Here is a 22,637-nt window from a genome sequence, read left to right on the forward strand (position 1 = left end):
CTATAAGCCCCTGAGCCTATTGCAAAACCAGACTAGGTGGGCCCTCCCTCCTCTACCCACCATTTCGAGTCTAAAACATTGATTTAGGCAGCTCTGGTTTACTTTATGCAAAAACTGGGAAAGTACGTTATACTAACCATTCGGCAAAATGCTGCATCTTGTGGAAGTTGTCCCCCCTCAATGTAGAGAAATTAAACAGATTGATTTTTAACCAATCCCATTTAGATATTTTCTTCCCTGAGACATTTTGACGAAATCTGGGCATACAAGTCTGCTTTCACACAAGATACCAAGTATCGGTTCCACAGCTCTATCTTCCTATCACCTGTATTACGCATCTTGGACACCAATTCTTTGGGGTCAATCTTTTGCAACACCTTAATTAAAGAACTGTAGCACCACAGTAACCAACTTTTGTCATACTACTCCATCGACTCTACCTCATCCTACTTTTTCCACCTATCGCCCAGCAGGAAATACCCCAGTTTCACAAATCGGTTCTTGACCCATCTAGTTGCAGTAGATGGATCTAAAAAGTAGGCCTGGGTGGTAAATTCCGTTCCGCTCGCAGAGAACGCAGAATTGCCCAAAATTCTGTGTTCCACGGCTTCGTGGAATTTTTTGTATGTTCGCGTTCTCAAAATGCGTGTTCACAAGATTTCCCCCTGAGCACGCAAACAGCGTTCGCGAACAGGAAAAAAGCATTGCGAACAAGCAATTCTGCGTGTTCGCGGAATTTCTGCTTGCTCGTGGAAATTTTTTACCATTTGGCGGAGCTTTGCGTAGCATGACTACGCAAATTCCGCCCACCCCTACTAAAAAGGCACCTCCCTCTAATTCTGAGTAGTTCAAAGGGGCTTCGGAATTTACTAAAGGTATCTTAATAACCTTATAAAACTGAGCTCTTTTTTTTTTTTTTTTTAAAGCTCTTGCAATGTCTTATATCACAGTTTTTTGGGATGTTTAACTAGTCTTCGCACATCTCTAATTTGATATTCTGCAAGCAGCTTATCCACAAGTTAATTCTGAAAATGGGTACCCTACAGGGCTTGCCTTATTACATCTAGACATATACCTTGCAAAATGAGCAAAATAATGGATCTTGAAGCACGGAAGTGCCAACCTCCCTTCCTCCGTACTGTGATATAAAGTGCATAGTGCAATCCTTGAACTCCTTGGTCTATCCTGACCGCTTTTTCTTTCCTTAGATTTAAAGCATTGATTCACGTTGGACATTTTTCAAATTAACTTTATCCATTTTTCTTTTTAGATTTGTTTCCCTAAGTTCAACATATATACCTAAATGTGCCTTGATAATGGCTTTATATGTAGGTAAAATTACCCCTAAGCTTCTTTTAATGCAAAATAATACCTGCCTGGAAACCTGCCCCATAGCATTGTATGCCCATATTGAACACTTTACTTATTTGGTACTCTAGTCTGATGAAGGTAGTTTGAACCAGATCTTTTTGTTGACTAAATGCATCACCTTGCTCTCCAGGGCACCGAACCTTGTCTGCCACTGACCTATCTACTGTGCAGTGTTGCCCACATCTCTTTGTTTATGCCATGTCCCTTCTCTACATATAGTCCTACTCCATTTGAATCATTAACATGTAAAACATTTCACCTTTTGTTCTATAAATAATAAACAACATTCAGCCAATACAAAAGTTTGTTGAATGCTGCTTATTGACCCATTCTGCTACAGTGTGGCATTAATCCTATTGATTTCTGTCAGATTGCTACCCTGGTAGGGGTGGCATTTTTTTCTATGGTATATGATAGTGAATCACCAGGCAGAATCGCAATACTGAAATGCTCTTCCCCGAACAGAGAAAAGTTATGGTGTTGTCTCGCAGTGGGCCACAAAATGCTCCAAGATAGCTGACCTGCCCATGCTGCCACAGACTGTTTTTGAAGGGATAGGAGGGACTAGAAAGAGCCATACTCACTGACTGACTGGCAGCAGCCAATGAGAATGTTCAAAATACAGAGGCCATTTCTGATTAGTCTAGGGCAGCCAGTCACCCTTGATAAACAACCTGCTATATCCACAGTTCTGTTTGCCTGCCCTCGACACGAGATCCAATTGGACTGAGGCTAATTCTGACTTATTAATGTTGTTTAAAAAGTAACTTCATGTTCTGCTGTCTCTTTATTTGATAAATAATATGAATTAGTAGAGCAAGTCCTCTTGAATGGCTTTTAATTAGTTGTTAGTCTCCTTTGTGTATTTGATATATCTTTATCTGGTGCACTCCTTTAGTTACGCCGCCTACTTATACCGGGGTCTCGCCCCACATGGACATACCCCCTACAAGTAGACATAGCCCGGAAGTGCGTACAACGTATACACCGCATGGCGCCAGATTGCCCTCCGTACACACCATTGCTACCGCTGGTCGGCTGGCCCAGACAGGGAGGGTTCTTTACTTCCGCCATGCTGCGGGAATGGACGGCAAGGGACATCACCGAAGCGGAAGTACTGTTCGACGACGGACAGCTGCGGTCGTACCGGCAACTCATAGATGAGTGTGACCTGCCCCCCGGCCAATTCTTGCGTCATCGCCAACTCCTCAGCCACTACCGGCCATACGCCGACCTCACCCTGGGTGAACCCCCCACACACCCGGTTCTCCACGCCATACTCCGAATGGGGCCGGGGCGCCACCACACTACATGGTTATACAAGTCGATCAGGGAACTGACACCCCCGCTCCTAGGACCCCTACGGACCCTCTGGGAGGAGGAAATTGGTCGACCTTTCCACGATAGCGAATGGGAAAGAGCAATAGAATTCCCCAAAAAAGTCTCCAGGAATGCCCGGTTCAAGAACATACAGTACCATATCCTACACAGGGCCTACCTAACACCAGCACGCCTCCAACGCTTTTACCCCGACACGATCTTCCTCTGCCCTCGTTGCCCAGCTAGAGACGCTGACTTTTATCACATGTTCTGGACGTGTCCGGGCATTCAGACCTATTGGTCATCTATCCACTCAACACTCAAGGAGCTTACCGGGTTGACCCACCTGACCACCTGGGAGAACTGTGCATTAGGCATACTGGGACGGAGGAAACGACACAAAATACCAATGCGCTTTGTATCCCTAGCTCACTTGCTGGCCAAGCGCTGTATAGCCATGCACTGGCGTGATCCATCGGGCCCCCCGCTGGCGGCATGGGCAGGAGCGGTTCTTAAATGGGCAGCTGCTGAGGAAGAGGTAATCCGTGCGGAAGAAGCCAAAGGTATCCGCAAAACCCCTATTTCCCTGGAATGGGCGCTCCTATTGTACCAATTCAGACAATCCCAGACCCCGGAAGCCACAGCCACTGCCATCCAGACCCCTAACACGGTACAGCCTTCTGCTATACAGGCCCCTGAGACAGTGGATCTTCCACCACTACCCCCTGTGCCATCACCGGACCAGTCGGGTCCGTCTTCGTCACTCTATCACACTCAACGGCCCCCCACATCACTCTACACACCCGCCTCCCCCTGAACGAGCAGCAACTGCACTGTCGAGTAGGCAATAATGGACCCGCCGCGTACGCCCACTCTAACACTACACACCCCATGGCATACCCCAGTTCAGTTCTTCCCCAGTTCCCCTCTATGGCAATGCTCTGCTACAACACAGACCACATCCTCACTGAACAAGATATTGATGTACTCCTTATGTTGACGGAGGTCTACTCTAATACCTATGTACCACAACTCTCTGCGACACACGCTGTATGTACGTTTAAACCTCAAAATGCCAATAAAAAGAATTTTCAAAAAAAAAAAATCTGGTGCACTCCTTTAGTGATGATTTGCATGGTAATTTGTTAGTGCTAGAACTGGTAGTTATTTTCTTTTTATCCTCTATGTAGTGGGCTTGCTCCATTGATGTTTACATCGTGTCACATTTATGATAAGTTTTTTTTTGTATTATACTGAAGCATGCCCTAACCTGAAAGGCAACACAGTTACACTGTTTATTTGTAGATAATGAAAATGATTAACTTTGTTGTGAAGTTCTAAGCGTTATTTGTGCAGGGGACAGTTACTCCTGTTAACATTGTCCTGGAATAAGTCGACATGTAGGCATCTCCTATCGTAATTTCACATATTTGACATGACTATCCAAAGATTTTCTTTGTAGCTTAAATTGGTGTGTTTTCTTGTTGGATCATTCAGTCACTAAAGCTTGCTTGGAATTGAAATTCCCATTCCAAGAAAGAGTAAAATTACTTCTCATAGTACCATTGGACCAAAGTGAAAATTAATTTTCATTTTTTACATTACTTGAAAAATGCATGAAAACTGGTTTTACTCATTAACTTTGGTTTATACTAAGTCGCTATTGCAAATATGTTCATGCTACTAATCCATGGCATCTGTTTTATAACCTCTTCGCACTCCCTCCGTTTAAGCAAATTTACTTTGATAACCTTGATTTTCATGTGAATGTATAACGTTATTCTGTAAACCGCCGTCATAAATATTTGAAAACCTGTGAGCTAATTAATTCCTTACTCTAACTGTTCTACAAAACCGTCTGTGCAGGAATCCTTAACTGAAGTTGAAGACAAATATAAGAAAGCCATGGTTTCCAATGCCCAGCTAGATAATGAGAAAAGCTATTTGAATTATCAAGTCGATACGTTAAAGGATGTTATTGAAGAGATGGAAGAACAAATGGCGGAGTACTACAGAGAAAACGAGGAGAAGTCAAGGGTAACTTTACTTTTGAAATATGTTACTAAATTGTTGACCCCATTAATGTGTTTTTTGTTCTGTGATTATCTTTGTGAAATGCAATTTTTTCTTGTCTATATATTTTATCAGTGGGCAAAATGTAGGTATAATCTCTCTTCATCCTGTCTGAAACAAGCAGTTTATAATTTCAGATATTTTCTGCACCATTTCCCACACCCTCTACCAGCCATGCATTGGTTTCTTTCTTACCCTTGAATGAAGTCTAACCTGTAATGTGCAAGGGTGATGGCTTCACTTGATTCATGCCCATCTAATACACTGGGCTGTTGTTTCCTGTGCTCTTCCTAAATGTAATATGACTTCTTGCTTCTCCAGGCATTTATTAAACCAGTGACATAAGAACCGAAACTAAGAAATTTAGAAAAGAAGGAACGGTACACAGGACATTAGTGGAAAGATGAGCCCAGTTTTACGCTCTATGGGAATGTGAAGGAGGACCAAAGCCAACTCAGCATAATGTAGTAATTTAAGTTCCAGTCCAGTGGTAAAGCATGCTGAATGACGCAAAAGTCTTGAATCTTTGCAGTATTTCTGGAATCGGCATATTTTTACAGTCAAGAAAAGCGATGACTGCAAACACACGTGCCTTATCATTTAACAAAGCCAATAACATTTTAATTGTGAAGATATAAAACCTGTTTAGTGTGCTTTCCGATTTGCGTGAACATTTTACCTAGATACATAATCCTTTAATGCTCCATATTTGGTTTAGCTCATAACTATTACTTTAGATGGATTGCTGACCAATAGCTTTTTATTACGAGTTTGCGTCACTATTTCAGCTCGGGCCTCCTGTCTTTTATTCAAATGAAAAATTAGTCTCAAATATATTTTGTTTTACACAACATTATCATGTGTGTATTGGCCTAAAGAGACAGATTGAACAAAAACTACCTTACCATACAACAAATGTGTTACTAAGAGCATATGTGAGAGACTTTTTAAGTTAAATTTTTATGAAAATACCAGCAGTATTTTCTTTATAGAAAAAAGAAGCACCTGTTCCATAGGTCCATGAATATTGTAATGTACAGTCTGGAAATACTACTGACCACAATAAACCGGTCTGCAACAGAGGTTCATTAATTACAACCGAAAAAGGTCTGCGACAGAGGTTCATTCGTTATTAAAGAGGTACACGTGTGAATTAATCTGCATATGCATTTTATGCAATCTTTCTGTAATTCATTGGAAGCATTACGCATGCCCCTTTTTCAGCATGCCTGTGAAGTGTGACTTTTTGAAGGCATTTTTAACCAGCCTGAACATCAACAGAATCCTGAGAGTCTCACCATTGTCCAAACTAATAGGCTCATTCTTTGATCAAGTGCACATCTGTTGATGTTTAAAACAGGCTTAGAGAGAGTGGTCAATTAACCAACTGTCAGCTGAATGCAAAAATAACAGTAGAAGCCCACAAAAAGTCAAAAAATTGTTTTTATTTCATGGCCCTCGGCCTCAATGCTGCAAAAAGTTGGGACTACGAAGAGATTACAGTGGAATTGCTCAAATGACAAATTCAGTACTATTCTCCTTGAAGGGAACAGACAAAATAATAAGGAACCCGCACGAAGGATGGTCCCCTAGGGCCCTCCAAGAGTAAGTGATGGGGAGGATACCAGAGGAGAGGATAGTGCAGAGAGCTCAAACAGTTGACAAGGGCTACCAGGTGAAGAGACCCACAACAATACAAAAGTAAACAGAAAGTGAGACGCTGATTCTTCTTTGACTTGCGTAAGAGATCAGCTTTTGTAATGGACATGGGCTAATAGGGGCCTGGTGATGACTATTCCATATTGTTTCCCGCTCAAGATCGGTAGAAGGCTTAGTAAGGGTGTTCAAGTTATCGAAGTCAGGAGACTAGGTCACTGGTACTTAAGCCATCAAGGTTGCTTATGAAACAGTGATGTGAAGATCCCATACACACCACAGGTCAAGTGGGGGGTGAGGGGAGGGCACGTGTTGTGTACAACACAATTCTGGGGGCACTTTAGTAATTCCTCATGCACAAAGACACCAGGGATTCCACTGTGGATCAAGGAGACCATAAAGTCAGTCCCATCAATATGAGAGTAAAGACATTTATTGTTTTCACTGTTTTATGTTTTTTTCAGGAGTATATTCATCAAGGGGAATTATTTGTCTTATGGTACATAACACATCACTGCAAAGTCAACATCAAGTGTAAGATAACACCACACATAAATACCACGTTACATTAAGGCTCATAACCCTAAATGTGAGGTGTCTTAATTCCTCAGCAAAGTGTTGCTTGGTCTAGAAATACATTAGACACCAAGATCCAGTTATTATATCTGTTACAAAAAGATCAATTTAGAATGAAAAATAAGTACTACCCTTTCCAGATATTGGCCTCAGGGAAAATGAAAGCGGGGGTAGGCATACTTGTCAAAAGGAACCATGACATATACATAGAGTAGTTCGTGATCCTGAAGGCCGTTATCTTAACATTCAATCCACTGTGCGGTGTAAGTAAAGATCTATGGGATTTTCATTCCAGTACTCCAAATCACACAGACGTCTGGGCAGACATGTAAATTGGAGGATGCTAACTAAACTGTGATGTAATACTCCCAAAGTAAAATCTCCTCTTATACCTATCCAAGAATATGAAGAATATTACACCTGCCCATCGCCATCGAGACCGCATGCAAGCCCTCTAGTTGCGTTTTGGAGCTAGCATAGAGGCTTTGGGCTTGCCAGAGAATACCCTTCGCCTTTCTGCCACCAGGCTACCATCTTTCTGGCATCAGCCCAATCCTTTAACAGTTCTCACTGCTCTTGTCTTTTGTTTCTATAGGTCTCATCTGCCATTGCCTTTAATTTCCACCCCTTTTCTTCTGGCACATTATCATAATTTAATCACTTCCCTCTCAGTTCAGGAAACAACTTTTCTATTGAAATTAGTCCTAACTAAAACAGTGTAATTATATAGTTGATGATCTAGCCAATTTGTTGAATTTCAGAAACAAGTGTCCTCAGGATTTGACTATGAAGTCATTTGCTGTGACCATTCTTGGACCTATGAACAAGACTGTCATGAGCTGTTTTTTGTGTTCTGTTGCATCACTGATGAATCATTCTCAATTAGGAGAACACCATTCTGTTTCCTAATCTCTGACCAAGTATATTTGTAGTTCGGCAGACTTCATCCACTAGTGAAAATTAAATACCAGTATACCATTAATGAATGTATATACACCTTTCAGAGCCAGCCTAGTAATCGGACCTCCAGTTACAACAGATCTACAAGTGATTCATTGAAGGTGAAGGCCGTACAGTTTTAACACAAAGCATGCCATGGCTGAGCCGGTTTAGAAGAGCTCTGTCCACAGGGGATCTAATTGTAGGAGTTTGAAAAGTGAATAACATAGGTAGTGCTACTTCCCATGTATAGCTAATTTGAGAGGTACAGGCCTTCTGCACAAACACATTTAAGAGCATATTTTAATTGCATTTTATTTTGATTTTGAAAGGTAAGTTTTACATAGGAAAATGTGCATAAATTCAGTGTTTTAAAATTGATTAAACGGGTCTGTGTCCTGTACCTGTTTTTGAAGATTAGTAGTATGGCTCCCAACCGCCACGTACCTTCCTTCTCTGGTTGATGAAGACACAAGATCTTTAACTATGAGGGCCTGATTTATAACCTTCATGTGGTAGTATTTAAAGTAATACTTCAGTAGTATTACTTACTACAAAATGTTAACAAACCTATGGGTGGAGATCTCTGCCTCTCCTATCCAGGGAAACCCGGGAGATTGGTGAGAAAGAGGGAATAATTACTCAAAAATGAGCTGGATTAAGAGGTTTATTTAGGGGTTTGAGTGGTACAGAACACACTCACAAAATAGTAGGACGGTTAACAAAATACGCTTCTAAAGATACTACAACCCTAATGGTGTCAAAATGGATGGGCAGGTACTCTAGACTTGAAGCAAGTCGAGCACCACACTTGGTCAAAGAAATGGAACTGCAACCCACATCCATTAAAAAAGATAACACTAGATAGAAATTAATGTTAAACTAGAACTATCTAGATAGATTTCTATATGTGTGTGTATGTATATATATATATATATATATATATATATATTACCAATTCACATCCTTAGAAGTTACCGGGACACTTGTACAGCGGTGCAATCCAGGGTCCAAGGCTCCGTGTTGTCTTATCCAGTTTCACAATGCCGCAGAGCATTTCATGCACTCCTTCACAAAGAAAGCACGATCACGGGGCTTCAAAATGGTTTATTCACAACAACCAAGCCCAACGCGTTTCGGCGTAACCACCTTGATCACGGGTAGAATGTATTCCTCGTCATTCAAAATTTAAACAATTTTCTGTTTGTGACGTACAAAATAAAGTGATGTAAAAAGAGGCCCAAAAACAAAAACGTGCGTATTTGCCATACTTTTTTGCCTAATTCATCGGCCATTTTGTAATGGTCAAAATAATCAACCTATATGCTTAGAAAACCGGATTCTATTACTCTACATGCTCATAATATACATGCCCCATATTATCCAACATGTTTCAATAACATATTGATAATACTTGGAAAAAGTGATCTCATCAGATACTTATTCTCACAATATAAGTTAGATATGGTTTAGGCATAGAGATCGGTTGTAAAACTTTGTCGACAACTATAAATACATAATGAGCCTGATTTTTAATCTTCACAGTTTATAAACGTGCAATGTAACGACATGCATTATTCCGACATGAGGTTTTTTTCGGGAATACGATTACTTTCATAAAACTTTATTAGTAACGGGTCCCCGCCTCCCCGGTTGCCAAGACTCAATGGTAAACAGCCTATAAATTCAAATTAATAATACAGTTTTGTGTAACCCAAGTGGGAAAAAAATTAATTAAACAAAACGCGCAAACAAAGAGACGAATATCCCCATTTTGTTACTTGTACAGATCGTCACATGCCTCCATATGTCCATCATGGATCCACATTATCGGATGGACTTTTCTAACTAATAAAACACACAGTATGTAGCCGATCCTATAGATACAGATATAAAAGTATCATCGAAGTGTCTAATATGGGACATCACTACCCATTGATTAGCGAAATATTATCAAAAGTAGTATATAATGTATGACATTCATAGTTTCACATCTCCTAGTGTCATCCGCAATAGAAAACTCACGACATTATGAACACAAATATAAAACCCTAGTGGGTAATATTCAATGAATAAAGGACCAGCTAATAGTCGTAATTCTTAAATTCCACATATTTAGAAAAAGAAAAGACCAAAATACATTCTTAAACCCTAGTGGGTAATCAATCATGGTTAGAAAAAAGTGCTTTACGATAGAGAATCACTGTAGTCAATCTTAGTCAAGGCATGTCTCCATATCAGTATCTCCACATGTCAACACCATCTGTGAAGAATGGTAAACAAGTTATGGCTCAATGATGGATGAATCTTACATGTACAGCTCAAATAAACACATGTAATTATATTGAATAAGACTGAAAATTTTATACATACAACTGTTAAAATCATGGATGTTTAGTCAGAAGAATCGAGAGACAAACTTCAACATGTTCACCTCTTGAAGTAACTATTTACAAATGATTACAGTTCAGAATAGTTCAACCTATTCACCCAGAAACCAAGATAACTCTTCTTCAGAGTTCAGTCCACATGGGATTTTTGTATCAAGCTCCAAAATATACTTGGATTCTAGTTGTCTCAGTTTGCGAATTCTGTCTCCCCCCCCCCCCCCCCCCTAATCGTTGAGGGTATCCGATCTATCACAAAGAATTTCAACAAATTACGGTTGCTTCTGTGGAATTGTTCGAAATGTCGCCCTATAGGGGAGAGCTTGTCCCTGTTTTGTATTGCCCTCATGTGCTCCAAGATCTGTTTTTTGGCAGCAAACATAGTGCTGCCAACGTATCTCTTAGCACAAGGGCAGGTTAGCACGTATACACAATGATCAGATAGACAACTCAGATGGTTATCTATGTCTCTGTTCGCTTTTGTGATAGGGTAATAGACTTTTTTGACATTGGAACTGAATTTGCAAGCTTTGCATGACATACAGGTATAAAAACCTTGTGTCTCTGTGGTAGGTGGTCTTCCCGGGCTAATATCATTCCTACTTAGTTTGTTCCGTAGGGAATCTGCCTTCCTAAATGTGACATTAGGTATATCTTTCACGACCTCCTCCAATGTAGGTTCTGTTTTAAGGATGCCCCAATGTCTTTTGAGACTTTTCCTTACATCATTTGAACCTGCATTATGTCGTTATGTATCTTATGATTTTGTCTTCGTCAGCATCTAGGTTTTCTTTAGGGGCCAATAGGTCATCATGCTTGAATTTAGTAGCTTTTAAGCGAGCTTGTTTAATGACATTCAAATCATACCCCCTATCCAAGAATCTTTCATTCATGATATTGCATTCCCGTTCGAAATCATAATCTGAGCTGCAGTTCCTTCGAGCCCGAAGGAACTCCCCAAACGGAATGCTTTTGATGAGGGCCTTAGAATGTCCGCTCTCTGCATGTAACACAGTGTTTCCCGATGTTTTTTTACGATACAGTTTAGTTGATAGTGTATCATCCACTGGCTGGATTTGTAAATCCAGAAATTCAATACAGGAGCTACTAATGGTACCTTCGAATTTCAGATTGACCTCATTGTGGTTAAGAACTTCAATGAAGTCTCTAGCAAGTTCTTCGCTGCCCTCCCAGATGATAAAATGATCATCTATATATCGCAGCCATGTTTTAACATGGCTACGATATGAACTGTATACTTTGGGCACCTGCTGCTCCCAGTACCCCATAAAGAGGTTGGCATAACTAGGAGCAAAACAGATGCCCATGGCAGTTCCCTGTTTTTGTCTGTAAAAACCATCATTGAAGACAAAAAAATTATTCTCCAAGCAGAATCTGATCATCTGCAGTAGCATATCAGTGTGTTGCAAAAAAGAAATGGAACGTGATTTCAAGAAATGTTTACAAGCCTCTACCCCATCCTCATGTTTGATAGACGTGTAGAGACTGCAAACATCCAATGTAATTAACAAATAGTTTTTTTGCCAATTCACATTCTTGATTTTCTTCAGGAAATCTCTACTGTCTTTTAGATAAGATGGAAGACTTTCTACATATGAGCGTAGAAAATAATCGATGTATTTAGATGTTTTCTCCAACAGGGAGCCTATAGATGACCCAATAGGTCTCCCTGGGGGGTTCAGCATATTTTTTGCAATTTGGGCAGTAGATATAAGAACGCCACTTTCTGTGTGCGGGTAAGTAGGAATGGTTTGTAAACAAATCAGGCGTGGTGGATGGAGGAAGAACCACAGCAGCCCCCATGGGAATGGAAACAAGGGGTCAGAAAAATCGAAAATGAAGAACTGCCAAAATGTGGTAAATCTTTCTGGTCATCCTTTGAGTACTGTTGAGTATGATGTTTTACAGTATGGTTTGTCATTCTGTCCCACAGCCTCATTTTCGTATCCGAAAGAAAGGGTTGATTTATATCACTTCACAAGGAAATTACGCTTACACAAGTGGCATAAATTGAAGGTTAAAAGTACTCATCCTCAGAATTATTTAACAATAATCTAGTCCTGTGGAGGATACAATTAATGAAGTTAACACTTTGATTGCCTTGAAAGAATTGGAATGTGATGACAGTACTGATCTTACCCCTATTACAGCACAATCGTTGGGTTTTAGAACGGATCTTAGTTGTCCTAATGATTTTTCACCTAAATCTACTTTCAATCCCACTATGCCTCCGAGTGGCATTGATATATTTGAAACCCTTGTAATTGCTGATCTAAAATCTCTGGCTAAGAGAAAGAACAAGTGGCATAATGATAATCTGAGTAAACAACAAAGATTAGCAATCCAATCCCTACAAACTGATAAGAACATAGTGATCCGTCTATCAGACAAAGGGGGTAATGTTGTTTTACTTAATGTACAGGATTATCTTCAGGAAGGATTGCGACAGCTAGGAGTCAAAGAATGCTATGAGATGGTGGACAAAGTAATGATTGATGAATCTACCACGAGATACCATAGCTTGATAAAGAACTGGCATACACAAGGAAATTTGGAATGGAATGAATATTCCTTCCTACTTACCCGCACACCAAAAGTGGCGTTATTATATCTACTGCCCAAATTGCACAAAAATATGCTGAACCCCCCCAGGGAGACCTATTGTGTCATCTATAGGCTCCCTGTTGGAGAAAACATCTAAATACATCGATTATTTTCTACGCTCATATGTAGAAAGTCTTCCATCTTATCTAAAAGACAGAGATTTCCTAAAGAAAATCAAGAATGTGAATTGGCAAAAAAACTATTTGTTAATTACATTGGATGTTTGCAGTCTCTACACGTCTATCAAACATGAGGATGGGGTAGAGGCTTGTAAACATTTCTTGAAATCACGTTCCATTTCTTTTTTGCAACACACTGATATGCTACTGCAGATGATCAGATTCTGCTTGGAGAATAATTTTTTTGTCTTTAATAATGGTTTTTACAGACAAAAACAGGGTACTGCCATGGGCACCTGTTTTGCTCCTAGTTATGCCAACCTCTTTATGGGGTACTGGGAGCAGCAGGTGCCCAAAGTATACAGTTCATATCGTAGCCATGTTAAAACATGGCTGCGATATATAGATCTTTTTATCATCTAGGAGGGCAGAGAAGAACTTGCTAGAGACTTCATTGAAGTTCTTAACCACAATGAGGTCAATCTGAAATTCGAAGGTACCATTAGTAGCTCCTGTATTGAATTTCTGGATTTACAAATCCAGCCAGTGGATGATACACTGTCAACTAAACTGTATCGTAAAAAAACATCGGGAAACACGGTGTTACACGCAGAGAGCGGACATTCTAAGGCCCTCATCAAAAGCATTCAGTTTGGGGAGTTCCTTCGGGCTCGAAGGAACTGCAGCTCAGATTATGATTTCGAACGGGAATGCAATATCATGAATGAAAGATTCTTGGATAGGGGGTATGATTTGAATGTCATTAAACAAGCTCGCTTAAAAGCTACTAAATTCAAGCATGATGACCTATTGGCCCCTAAAGAAAACCTAGATGCTGACGAAGACAAAATCATAAGATACATAACGACATATAATGCAGGTTCAAATGATGTAAGGAAAAGTCTCAAAAGACATTGGGGCATCCTTAAAACAGAACCTACATTGGAGGAGGTCGTGAAAGATATACCTAATGTCACATTTAGGAAGGCAGATTCCCTACGGAACAAACTAAGTAGGAATGATATTAGCCCGGGAAGACCACCTACCACAGAGACACAAGGTTTTTATACCTGTATGTCATGCAAAGCTTGCAAATTCAGTTCCAATGTCAAAAAAGTCTATTACCCTATCACAAAAGAGAACAGAGACATAGATAAACCTCTGAGTTGTCTATCTGATCATTGTGTATACGTGCTAACCTGCCCTTGTGCTAAGAGATACGTTGGTAGCACTATGTTTGCTGCCAAAAAACGGATCTTGGAGCACATGAGGGCAATACAAAACAGGGACAAGCTCTCCCCTATAGGGCGACATTTCGAACAATTCCACAGAAGCAACCGTAATTTGTTGAAATTCTTTGTGATAGATCGGATACCCTCAACGATTAGGGGGGGAAACAGAATTCGCAAACTGAGACAACTAGAATCCAAGTATATTTTGGAGCTTGATACAAAAATCCCATGTGGACTGAACTCTGAAGAAGAGTTATCTTGGTTTCTGGGTGAATAGGTTGAACTATTCTGAACTGTAATCATTTGTAAATAGTTACTTCAAGTGGTGAACATGTTGAAGTTTGTCTCTCGATTCTTCTGACTCATCCATGATTTTAACAGTTGTATGTATAACATTTTCAGTCTTATTCAATATAATTACATGTGTTTATTTGAGCTGTACATGTATGATTCATCCATCATAGAGCCATAACTTGTTTACCATTCTTCACAGATGGTGTTGACATGTGGAGATACTGATATGGAGACATGCCTTGACTAAGATTGACTACAGTGATTCTCTATCGTAAAGCACTTTTTTCTAACCATGATTGATTACCCACTAGGGTTTAAGAATGTATTTTGGTCTTTTCTTTTTCTAAATATGTGGAATTGAAGAATTACGACTATTAGCTGGTCCTTTATTCATTGAATATTACCCACTAGGGTTTTATATTTGTGTTCATAATGTCGTGAGTTTACTATTGCGGATGACACTATGAGATGTGAAACTATGAATTATGTCATACATTATATACTACTTTTGATTATATTTCGCTAATCAATGGGTAGTGATGTCCCATATTAGACACTTTGATTATACTTTTATATCTGTATCTATAGGATCGGCTACATACTGTGTGTTTTATTAGTTGGAAAAGTCCACCCGATAATGTGGATCCATGATGGACATATGGAGGCATGTGACGATCTGTACAAGTAACAAAATGGGGATATTCGTCTTTGTTTGCGAGTTTTGTTTAATTAATTTTTTACCCACTTGGGTTACACAAAACTGTATTATTAATTTGAATTTATAGGCTGTTTACCATTGAGTCTTGGCAACCGGGGAGGCGGGGACCCGTTACTAATAAAGTTTTATGAAAGTAATCGTATTTCCGAAAAAAACCTCATGTCGGAATAATGCATGTCGTTACATTGCACGTTTATAAACTGTGAAGATTAAAAATCAGGCTCATTATGTATTTATAGTTGTCGACAAAGTTTTACAACCGATCTCTATGCCTAAACCATATCTAACTTATATTGTGAGAATAAGTATCTGATGAGATCACTTTTTCCAAGTATTATCAATATGTTATTGAAACATGTTGGATAATATGGGGCATGTATATTATGAGCATGTAGAGTAATAGAATCCGTTTTTCTAAGCATATAGGTTGATTATTTTGACCATTACAAAATGGCCGATGAATTAGGCAAAAAAGTATGGCAAATACGCACATGTTTTTGTTTTTGGTCCTCTTTCTACATCACTTTATTTTGTACGTCACAAACAGAAAATTGTTTACATTTTGAATGACGAGGAATACATTCTACCCGTGATCAAGGCGGTTACGCCGAAACGCGTTGGGCATGTGCGGCTTGGTTGTTGTGAATAAACCATTTTGAAGCATCGTGATCGTGCTTTCTTTGTGAAGGAGTGCATGAAATGCTCTGCGGCATTGTGAAACTGGATATATATATAGATAAATATGTGCATGCTTCATGTGGTCACATTCAAAACAGGATTGAGACTCGCCAATAGCCTTTAGCTGAGAATTTCAAGTGTAACCAGATGCATTATCTCTCATTGTGCATCCTGTTGCCGTTCTTCCTCCAATGGAGCAAACCTTGCTAACAGTTAATTTCGTTCAAATATTCATTATTGTGAAAGTCAGTATAGCACCAATCCTGTCACAAGACCACTACCAGAATTACAGAGAGATATCCTCTGCCAAAGAATGTGATTAAAAAGGTTTCCCTATTCTTTATTTACCGTGTTTCTAATCAATGTATGCATTACCTTATCTTTATAATTCATGCAGGAATTGGAAAGGCAAAAGCATGCATGCAGTGTTTTCCAGCATAAATTGGATGAACTCAAAGAAGGCATTCGACAGAGAGATGAACTTATAGAGGTATGTATCCCTTTACTTATGTACAACAAATCCGAGGTTTGTTGAAGTGGATATAGGTGAAGCAGTCTTAAGTACAACAGTAAGGGCTGCCAGAAAAACAGCAACCAAGATATTTGAACGTCTCTGGAATACTCTTAATTAAACGTAGAGTTCAGTATATCATCTATGCAAAGATGAAGCGTTGTGAATTGGTAAAGAAAGTGAATGTATCTTAACAATATAAAAACTAATTTTACTTTTTCTGTTCAACCATTTCATTTGTATCCATCATGTAAAATGGTCCACTTAACACACTGCCTTTCACTCACACTTTTCAGCAAAAGTGTACCAGTTAACTGCCATGAAAATAAAGGAACATGCCCAAAATCTGTAAATGCAGAGTACAAAACTTGGTATCAAATGTCCATTGCTTTATCGACCATAATCACCAGTGTTAACCTATTCTCATCAGTGAGGAGGTTGTAACATTAGTTTGAGTCTAATAGGGCATATATATTCATTGCATAATGAATCTTGCTTGCACAGCAGCAACTTCATTTCAACGCTAGCAGTATGCAATTTAGTCCAAATAATTACCCTACCTACGCATAAAGCAGGTCACACGCTCGATCTGATCTGCTCCAACTTACCATCTATCCGGGCCACATCTCCTATCCCGGTTATATGGTCCGACCACTTCCTCATCCCTTTTGAAATCAACATTCCCTGTCATGTCAGACCCGCCATCACCCCTAAATCATCAGGCAGAAACTGGAGTCGTATCACCCCTGAATCGCTCCTGGGATATTTAAAAAACACTCTACCCCGTCCATCGTCCGACCCGGACTCACAGATTGACCATCTGGACGCATGGATTAGCCAGGCCATAGACGCCCTGGCTCCCATTAAACCCACTAAAACCTACAGGGCGGCACCCTCCGCACCATGGTACTCAGATGAGCTCCGGCAGAAAAAGGCCTCCTGTAAATCTCTCGAACGCCTCTGGAGACAAAACTACTCCTTGGACAGCAAAACCATTTATAAATCGGCCCTTAAAGAATACCGGAGAATGATCGAAAAACACAAACAAGATTTTCTAGCCTCCAGAATCAAACTTGCCAGCAATGGCGCTAGGGAAATTTTTAATATAGTAAGATCTTTTACAAACCCCAATGCGCTGACTCGTACTCAGCCCGCCTCTCTGTCGCTTTGCAACAAACTTTCACAATTTTTTGAGGATAAAATCGAAGCCATCTACTCTTCCTTCCCTATTCCTAACACAGAAGGGCGTCAAAAGGAACTCGTGACTTCCCCGCTTCTGCAGCCTATCCTACTCGAATTTACATCCATTTCAGAAACAGATTCCATGGCTGAACTTATCAAATGCAAATCAGGCTCACCCAAAGACCCTTGGCCTGCCAAGCAATATAAAAATCTTGCATCCCTCCTCAACCCCCACCTCAACTCTATCTGGAATAACTCCCTCAGAACGGGCTGTTTCCCTGTCAAATGGAAACATGCCTCCTTAGTCCCCATCCTTAAAAAACCCAACTTGGATCCAGACAACCCCAGTAACTACAGGCCTATTTCTCTCCTGCCTGCTCCAGCCAAGATCCTGGAAAAACTGGTACACTCGCAGTTGTCGAATTACATTGAAACCAATGGGCTTCTCCATGACTCCCAGCACGGTTTCAGGTCGGGCCACAGCACCGAGTCGGCCCTAATTGAAATGGCTGACTCGGTGAGGTGGACGCTTGACCAAGGATCGAGGGCGGTGTTGGTGCTGCTGGATCTCTCGGCAGCATTCGACACCGTCTCTCATAAAATCCTGCTGGAAAGACTGGAGGACCTTGGGCTGGGTGGCGCTGTTCTGAAATGGCTCTCATCTTACCTTTCGGACCGCACACAGCAGGTCTTCACTCCTCCATTCACCTCTTCTGCCAGACCACTCAAATGGGGAGTCCCTCAGGGTTCTTCCCTAAGCCCGCTCCTTTTTAATGTGTATTTCACCCCCCTGGCCAAGCTGATTGCACAGACGGGGATTAAATCTACCTCCTACGCTGATGACATCCAGCTTCTTTTCACCTTTGACTCCCCCTCCGCCTCAGCTTTTGATCCACTTAAATCCTGCCTTAGGGACATTTCGAGCTGGATGGATGCTAATTCCCTCCGACTCAATGCTGGAAAAACAGAGATCCTCTTTTTCAACACACCATCCCCTCTGGACTCCAGTATATGGTGGCCAGAAGACCTGAGCCTAGCCCCCACCCCCAAAGATTCGGTGAGAAATCTCGGTGTTCGCTGGGACAATCAACTTAGCTTTAACAATCAGGTGCAAACAGTTGCATCCTCCTGCTTTGCTAAGATCCGCACCATAAAACGCCTCATTAACTTCTTGCCGGCGGACTGCCGTAAAACTGTGATCCAGGCATTGATCATTTCACACCTCGACTATGCCAATGCCCTCTACCTTGGTATCACAGCAGGCCTCTGCCATAAACTTCAGACGGTCCAAAATGCCGCCGCCCGGCTGGTGGAGAGCATTCCTGCTAGACACCATATCACTCCACACCTCCGCAAACTCCATTGGCTGCCCATAGCCAAAAGATGTGTGTTCAAGGCCATGACATTGGCCTACCGAGCATCAAAAGGCAGTGGATCGGCACACCTGAAAAACACTCTGCGACCCTATGCCAACTCCAGGACTTTACGTTCCAATACCCTCCACTTCCTGGAAACTCCCCGATTTAAACGCTCTCGGGCAGGTGGAAAAACCTTTGAGGTCTGTACCTCTCAGCGCTGGAACAAGCTCCCACTAGCCTTACGCACTTGTCAATCAGAATCAGCCTTCCGTAAATCCCTGAAAACACATCTATTCTCCTCTTAAACAGTGGAATTCTGACCCCTGACCTCTATGTTTCAGAGTTCTCAGCGCCGGGACGCCCCGTTGGGGCCGCTGCGCGCTTTACAAAATACTCAAATAAATTGCTTGTATATCTTTGAGTAAAATGTGCCTGAATTATCAAGATGGACAAATTTCACTTTTCCAGTGTTGATTCTCTTACCTGTTTCAATTATTTTTAAAATGTGGGACAACATACTCACTCTCCAAGATGGAGTAGTACAAATAACAAAGGCATAAAGTTTTGATCCCCCAAATATATTCGCTTTGATAATTTGCTGTATCGACCTATTTACCATTTGCATGATCCATAAGTTAATGATCGGTCTTTAAGGGCACATATTCAATGATTTATTAGCTTACTTATCACTGTCGGAGCAATGTTCCTTAGAGAGCAAACTCCACAGGGATTTTAACATGAAAATTGTCGGAGGATTCTGTGGTGCACTGAATAGCAACTTCATACATGTAATATCTGCGATGAATGTAACATTCAAATTAAGATCCTTCTGGAAATCAACAAGCTTATTTTTTCCGTTAGTGCTGTCGTAAATAGGTCCTTTTAGATCATTTTGCCTCCAGAACATAAATGTAGTATCTGTACATGTCCAATGAAAGATGATAATGTGAAATCTTTTTACCAAATAACGAAACCTACTTTTATCTAAACTTGCTATATTTTTGGAGACCAATGGATTGATTTGGGCTTAACTCTAAAGGTAGCCATGCTCAAACATTAGCTTTGTTTTAATTGCCTTATACCACTGTCCCATCAACGTTTCCTGCTGTTCCCCCTTGGCTCTACTCCTTTTTTCCTAATGGCTGTTACTAAGGGCCATATGTTTTAACACATTTCCCATAGATACAGATTGGGTAAAATCCTTAGCTACATCTGGCCCTAAATTAATTGCATAGTCTTGATAGTGACATAAGTATTTCTGTTGGAAAAGAACTGTTGCTTTCTCCTTAATCTCCAGCCTAGTTATTAGCTGCAATATCAATTATTCATTTCTCTAGTACTGAATCTTTTATAGATTCACATGCTTGAATCTTCCCCATTGTCATGATGGGAGTCCCACGGTAACAGGCAAAATAGCAGTAATACAACATCATCATATACCTCCACAGAAAGTAACTTTTCAGCCTCATTTTAAACATCCAGACTTCAGCCAATCACAGCTGAGACCTCAGAGTTCCCTTCCCCACAGAGCCACCATACCTCTGATTTCTTACAGCACGTCGTGTGATAGGGAGTCTCCCTGAGCTCTGCTAAGTTACAGTATTTTCTTCTCAACCTTTGACCTCCAGGCTCAACTTTAGCTACTCTCAAGGTATTTCTTGGCCTTTATACATTTGACCTTCCTGCTTTTCAGATGCCAGAGCCTAAAAAAGGGCTGTTTAGGCCCTGTAAGACCTGTGGGAAGTGTAGGCTATTCTCTGAAGACCCCCGCAAACCGTGCCTATATTGCCTCTACCCTGACTACAAATCCAGGGAATGCAAGTATTGCTGCACTTTTTCTGCAAAAACCCTCAAAGATAGGGAGGGTAGGCTGTTAATCTGGTTACAGAAGAGAAAGGCTGCTTCAGATTTAGAGTCTAAAACTGAGGAAAAGGCACTTTCTTCCTCAAAGAAAAGAAAGGAGGGCAGTCCCTCTTCACATTATGGGGATTCATAGAGATCTAAGTCCAGGGACAAATCTGAGCCTAAACACCACAAGAAACCTTAGTCGGGGGCTTCAAAACTCCATTCATCTCCTGTGTCTGCTGCTCTGACTCTTCTCAGAGACCAATTTTTCGACCGTCGTCATAGAAGATTCTACTCTCCTCAAAAAAAAACAGAGGTTCCTGCACAGTCTACGGCTTCGTCGACTACGAAGACGGTCAAGACGTCGACGGTGGTGGGAGCTTCGACGACAGTGACAACGTCGATGCGGCCTTCACAGTCAATGAGAATTTCACAGTCGACCACAGGTTCGTTGACTTATCCAGTGACTACGTCCCCGCAGACGAAGGCCGTCCACGCTCCGTTGACGGTACCACAGACGATTTTATCGACGGTTACACGGTCAAGCAAGCCCGGTGGGAACAATCTGTCTCCTTCAGCCCAGGCAAATTCAGGATTTCTTCAAAATATCTCCTTTACTTCCTGCTCACCTTCTGGACTTCCAAGAGGCAGAGGATGAAGTTATGTTTGGCCCTGCATACAGTCCATCACAGTTAAGAGTCAAGTGCCAAGTTTCTGTTGATAAGGACATTGAGGGCAATGATCCATTTTCTTATCTGGCAGGGGAATTTTCTTTTGCGAGAGGCAGGATTCCTTCCAAGAACGTTATCCTTACGATGACAGAGGAGGAGCGTCATCAGTTTAGGCAACCATCAATGAACGTTCCATTGTCTCTGGTGTCTGATCTCCGTCACATGCTTAATGACTAATACAGGCGCTTTCCGGATGCAAATGTTCCTCAGAGGCCTTTTCCTCCCAAAGAGGTACCCACTATTCTTCCGGGCCAAAGTACTCCCAAATCCACAAGGGAGAAGATCCTTCCTCCTCCTATAGTCATCACAGACGACACCCAGGATGCCCAGACAGAAGAAGTTGAGATACAAACAGACACAGATGACAATGATGAATGTGATGCCCCTATGCCACCATCTCCTAACCCTCCTGCTGCGGATTCCCCTCCGGCAGATAACAGGGGATTTTATGATCTTCTAGAGTAGGCCGCCAAATGTTTCGATTTGCCAATGCCAACTAAACAGACTGAGTGTTTTCTATACGATTTTGAACCAGGCACTCTATGTTTAGTGAGATCAATTCCTATAATCGACTTTCTATGGCAAAAAGGGCTAAATTTAATGAAGACACCTGCCTCCGTTCCAGCTGTTATTCCAAAACTGGGAAAAAAAATACAAGGCTCCTGACGACTCGCCTGCATGCCTCATTGGTCATCCGAGGCCGGACTCTGTGATCATACATGTAGGTCAGAGAAGAGCCAAGAATCCAGCATCTCCCTGCACTGCCTCACCAGACAAGGAGGGTGGTCACTTCGACAATATTGGATAGAGGTTTATGGCACTGGCAGTTGCCTCCATTAGAGCCTCTAATGCCATGTGCATTCTGGGGAGATATGACCGGCAGATGTGGCCACACATCTCTACTCTGTTAGAGTGTCTCCCGGAGGATAAAAAGAAAGAAGCAAAAGATATTCTTTTGGAAGAAAAAAGAGCGTCTTCGAAGATCATTGAGATATCTATGGACGTTCATCCACTGCATTTCG

General features: G+C 41.1%; 1 protein-coding gene across 14 annotated transcripts in view; it reads left to right on the top strand.

The window, feature by feature from the left end:
• LRRFIP2 (LRR binding FLII interacting protein 2) overlaps nt 1-22,637 on the top strand; it is a 412,043-nt gene that overhangs the window by 252,031 nt on the left and 137,375 nt on the right. For all 14 annotated transcript variants that reach the window (XM_085607556.1, XM_085607555.1, XM_085607540.1 and 11 more), the window contains 2 exons: nt 4,558-4,728; nt 16,386-16,478. In XM_085607556.1, coding sequence (XP_085463682.1) covers nt 4,558-4,728; nt 16,386-16,478 — 264 coding nt within the window. The remainder of the gene's footprint in view (nt 1-4,557; nt 4,729-16,385; nt 16,479-22,637) is intronic.

This window comes from Triturus cristatus, chromosome 5_2 (assembly GCF_964204655.1).
Source record: "Triturus cristatus chromosome 5_2, aTriCri1.1, whole genome shotgun sequence".
Lineage (NCBI taxonomy): Eukaryota > Metazoa > Chordata > Amphibia > Caudata > Salamandridae > Triturus > Triturus cristatus.